Raw genomic sequence first — 4,647 nt, 5'->3', positions numbered from 1 at the left:
TCTATATCTTTAAAATGAAAAATGCCCATCTTAGACCTATCATAATTCTACAGAGAATGGTGATATATCTATACCAGGTCAATCTATTAAGAAAAGACACTGTAATCTTGGAGGTTGAGTCCATATCTAATGAAGAAAAGCATTTGCCCTTGGGATGGAAACTATTGCTCTGGTTGATGCTGCTGCCCTTTTTCAGATCGAGTCATGTCTGAGTATGAAAATTCTCTTTCTTCTATTGACACTGGGCAAACTAACATCAGGCTACAATCTCCTCTCATCTAAGTAGCTAAACATTAAGAATGATAACAAAATGATGATGGCTGATACAACTAATATCATTATAGAAAACACTTCCTCTGAAATTGAGGATATAATTCTTAAGGCTAATACAGTTATTCTGTACTTCAATATTGTTTCTGGGTGAATTCTGACATATAATGCCACTCCCTGGCATTAGGTTGAACTAACACTCTCTACAGAAAAATATTCCTAAAGAAATTAAATCTACAAAACCTGACACTCTCATTGTTGAGCATGTTAATTCAAGAAAAAGTAAGAATTTCAATGAAGATGAAAACTACAAAAACCCTAAAAGGCCAGTAAGTTATTTATTATCCTTACTGAAAAAGTGAGAATTCAGTCTCTGAAGAAATGAACTAACTAAAATCCCTCCTACCTAATTACTTCCTGAGCTACCTTCAGTGCCAAAGCTGCTATTGTTTTTAGACATTTAAATACCATAAATCTCAAGAGAAGACACTTCACCTCAAAAAGACATTGTTAACTTGAAAGACAGACAACTTGAAGCTGATGCTGATAATCTCATGGCTCCTGGAGTTTTCCCCACTGACACCAGACCCACCAAGTACCTGGCTGACTCTGCTATGTCTGTTTCAAGTGACACTAGCTCCATAATGGAAGGTAAATCCCTTATAAAGAAAAACACAATAAATCCAGCTGTGAATGTTGATTTCATAATCAGAGAGGATTCTATTGTCTTTTCATCTAATATCAATACTCTTAAAACTAGATGCCCAATCAGAGCACAGAAACAACCTCCTAGGAGAGCCACTGCCATTGGCCCTATGGTTGATGCAACAATCACCATGATGACCAATGCTTCAATCACTATAATGAACATCACTCTCCTAACTAGGGATACCACTGGGCCCAGGGAAAGACCTGTGAGTGTGCATGGTGCCATTTTGTCCCATGGCTGAAGATGGTTTGCCAAAAATGTATTCTCATCCTCCAACAGAAAGCAGTAAAATGACAACTGAAGCAACCACTTTCTTTGGGGCTGAAAACACTACTCCTAAATCAGAAACAACCATTACTTCAGAAGGGGACCACATTACTTCAGTGAATGACTATACACTAGAAAGTGACTTTTCAACAACAGACAGCAAGCTTACATCTCCAAAGGAAAAAGTAAAATCAGAAGATGACACTGAGTCCCATATTATTAAGTCATCGACCCATCTGGAGAAAGAAATTACTACTCTGACAGGCACAACAAACTCCATGGCTAATGATTCTATTACTGAAATTTTAATCCCAGTGAAAATTGGTAATATTTCATCACCAGGTGCTACTGTTTCTTTAATAGATTTTTCCACTAACATGGCAAAAGAAGATATTCTTTTGGATACCACTGACCCAGGGAACGAAAATGTCTCAATAACTTCTGAAGTCTCTGGCACATTAAACGAAGGCACCGCCAGCATTGCAGACACTCCCATCCTTCCAGCTAAGAAGGATGAACTTGATGTTAACAATTGCAGTTCCTCGGTTAAATCCAATGACACTGCTGATGAGGCTGTCCAGATCACCAACTCATCTATTCCTAAGGCTGAAATCTCTCCTGTTACTGAAAAAAACTTCACTATTCCAGATATAACTGCCCTTACAGAAGAGAAAATAACTGAAATTGACTTAAGTCTTCCAGAGGATGACCCCAATGCTGTGCCTAAACTAACAGACTCCGATGAGGAAAAGTTCATCACTGTGTTTGAACTTACTACCGCTGTCGAAAGAGACAAAGATAACCCAGAAGATATTCTGCTGATCGATGAAGAGTCAATGGATGAAGTCAATGTTTGGATGGAGAAAGATAGCACAAATGAAGCAAAGAATCATCCCGTTTTGCTCACTGCTGTTGAATCCAGATATGACTTTGTAGTCCCAACATCAGTAGCTATGAACCTCACAGAAAACTCATCTACTATGACAAAAGAAGATCTGTCCAAAAGTAATACAATGGAATCTGTAACTAAGGAAAGTAAGCCACTTTCAGAAACTACCCCTGATCCAGATACCCTAAACAATGAGGAAGATGCTTTTACAACTGAAACGGGTGTCTTTAAGCTACTGAAAGAAGAACCAGATGAGTTCCTGATTTGAAAGCAGCAAATCAGATGCCACATAGAATTGAGCAACAGCCTAGACAGCTAATTTTAACATCTAAGAAGTTTGTCCAGCAAGCAAAAATCTTAACAAAGTAAAGAATGTGGGCATTTAAGGCAAGTATTAGACTCAGAAAAATGTGGGTGCTTAACAATAGAGGTCATGCAGTAGAACATATTTATGGAAACTTAAAAACTCAGTATACAAGGGTTCCTCTACTATCAAAAAGTTTAATTCAATTATTATCCAATTATTTATCTTAATATAAAACCTTTAATTCCAGCTTTCAGGGATATGTAGAGAGAGAGCAATAAAGAAAGCTCACTTCCTGCTACCTTTAATGATGCATGTCATTTTAATTAACCCTTGATAGCATATTTTAGTGTGAGTTGAAGAGATGAGAACTGAATTAACATATCTCAAAAAAACGCTATAGAATTAAAAGTTCTGAAATGCCAATTCTAAACAAATTTTTTCATGCAACCAATGACTCTCTTCTATTAAAAAATATATTTGCAATCCTCTATTTGCAATAGAATTAAGGCTATTCAGTAATTGTTTAGCACCCACATGTAAAAAATGTAAGAAATATCATAGAGTTCCTGGCTCATGTTAGATGCAAACTAAGGCAAAGTGATATTTTATAAACATGCAAATTTGTCAAGAACATATTGTATAAAACCATTTGAATCAATCTAATTTTCTTTCTGTAAAATTTCTTTACTGAATTTTTGTTAATTTTTTTCAGGTCTTAAGCACTGATATCACACTCTTCTTATGCATTTGGTTAAAATTCGAGGACTTGTATCTTCATTCTTTTCTGACACAGACTTTTAAAATGGGTCTGTTTTCATTTTGCTGATTTTTCTTCAATAAATCCTTTGACAGCAACTAATTCACTGTGTGTAAATGTGTTTGATATCCTAGGACAAAATTCTTAAATTAGAAAAAATATAAGTACAGTTGACCCTTGAACAATACGGGGATAAGGAGGGCTGATCCCCTACCAGTCAAAAATCCACCTGTAACTTTTGAGTCCCCCAAAAGTAAGCCATTAATAACCTGTTGACTGGAATCCTTACCAATAATATAGTCAATTAACACATACTTTGTGAATCTATTATATGCTGCAGTCATAAAATAAAGAGAAAAGAAAATGTTATTTAAAAAATCATTAATAAGAGAAAATACATTTACAATACTGTACCATAAAAACATTCACATATAAGTGGAACTGTGCAGTTCAAACTTAAGCTGTTCAAGGGTCAAATGTAAAATTAAAATCCATTGTTTAAAAACAACTTAGCTTCGGACACCAAAGACAGAATTATTCTACAGAGACTCATAATTTTATCATATTAAAAGAAAAAGAAAAACAAAGCTAAAACATTGGGTAAATAGTAAATGGTACATGGGGGGGATGTATACCATTAGATATACTATAGATTAGAGTTATTACGGTAGCACGTTAAAACCCAGAAAAAACATTTTATCATAAAAATTTACCATATGGTAAAGTGAACTTCAAAACCATGAGATCTGATGAGTAATTAATCTTGCCTTAACAACTGGGTATTTGAGGAAAAATTAAGCTACAGTATTAAGACCACACTCTAAAATAAATTCTACATGGATCAGAGACTTAAATATAAAAAACTTAAATATAAAAATAAAAAAATATAAAAACATACAAAAGCATAGAAGGAAACATATGTATATTTATCCAAGTGCAAGAAATGCATTTATCCAAATGCAAGAAATCTAAGCATATAAGAAATGAAAAAAAGGAGATTCATAGATTTGACACCATGAATAGGTAAAATTCTGTACAAAAAAAATGAACATAAAATTAAAAAGCAAATCATAACTTGGGAAAAACAACTGCAGTATACGCAGTGAAAACATTACTATCCTCAGTCTACGAAGAGCTCCTAAAGAGAAAGTCTTTTTTTTAAGAGAAAGAATTTTAAATGGGCAGTAGAAATAAAGAGATAATTCATGAAATACAAATTGTCAATAAACATATAAAAAGTCAATGATCATAGTATTTAAAGAGAGTGAAATTATTAGATATTTCTTTTTTAACCATTTGACAATTGAAAATGATCATTTTATTCTTTTTTAAAGATTTTATTTATTTATTCGACAGAGATGGAGACAGCCAGTGAGAGAGGGAACACAAGCAGGGGAAGTGGGAGAGGAAGGAGCAGGCTCATAGCAGAGGAGCCTGATGTGGGGCTC

General features: G+C 34.3%; 2 protein-coding genes across 3 annotated transcripts in view; both read left to right on the top strand.

Annotated features, from left to right (window-relative positions):
- Positions 1 to 4,647, top strand: part of IMPA2 (inositol monophosphatase 2) — a 79,941-nt gene that overhangs the window by 32,448 nt on the left and 42,846 nt on the right. The window lies entirely within an intron of this gene.
- On the top strand, positions 1,154 to 2,508 carry LOC100480841 (calcium-binding and spermatid-specific protein 1). Its single transcript, XM_002919504.4, has one exon. The coding sequence runs from the start codon at positions 1,195 to 1,197 to the stop codon at positions 2,401 to 2,403; it is 1,209 nt and encodes a 402-aa protein (XP_002919550.4). The 5' UTR covers positions 1,154 to 1,194; the 3' UTR covers positions 2,404 to 2,508.

This window comes from Ailuropoda melanoleuca, chromosome 14, assembly GCF_002007445.2.
Source record: "Ailuropoda melanoleuca isolate Jingjing chromosome 14, ASM200744v2, whole genome shotgun sequence".
Lineage (NCBI taxonomy): Eukaryota > Metazoa > Chordata > Mammalia > Carnivora > Ursidae > Ailuropoda > Ailuropoda melanoleuca.
This window is presented reverse-complemented; position numbering and strand designations above follow the sequence as displayed.

What these genes read in the sequence shown, in the direction of transcription:
- LOC100480841 (XM_002919504.4), top strand. Translation starts at nt 1,195, where the DNA reads ATGGTGCCATTTTGTCCCATGGCTGAAGATGGTTTGCCAAAAATGTAT.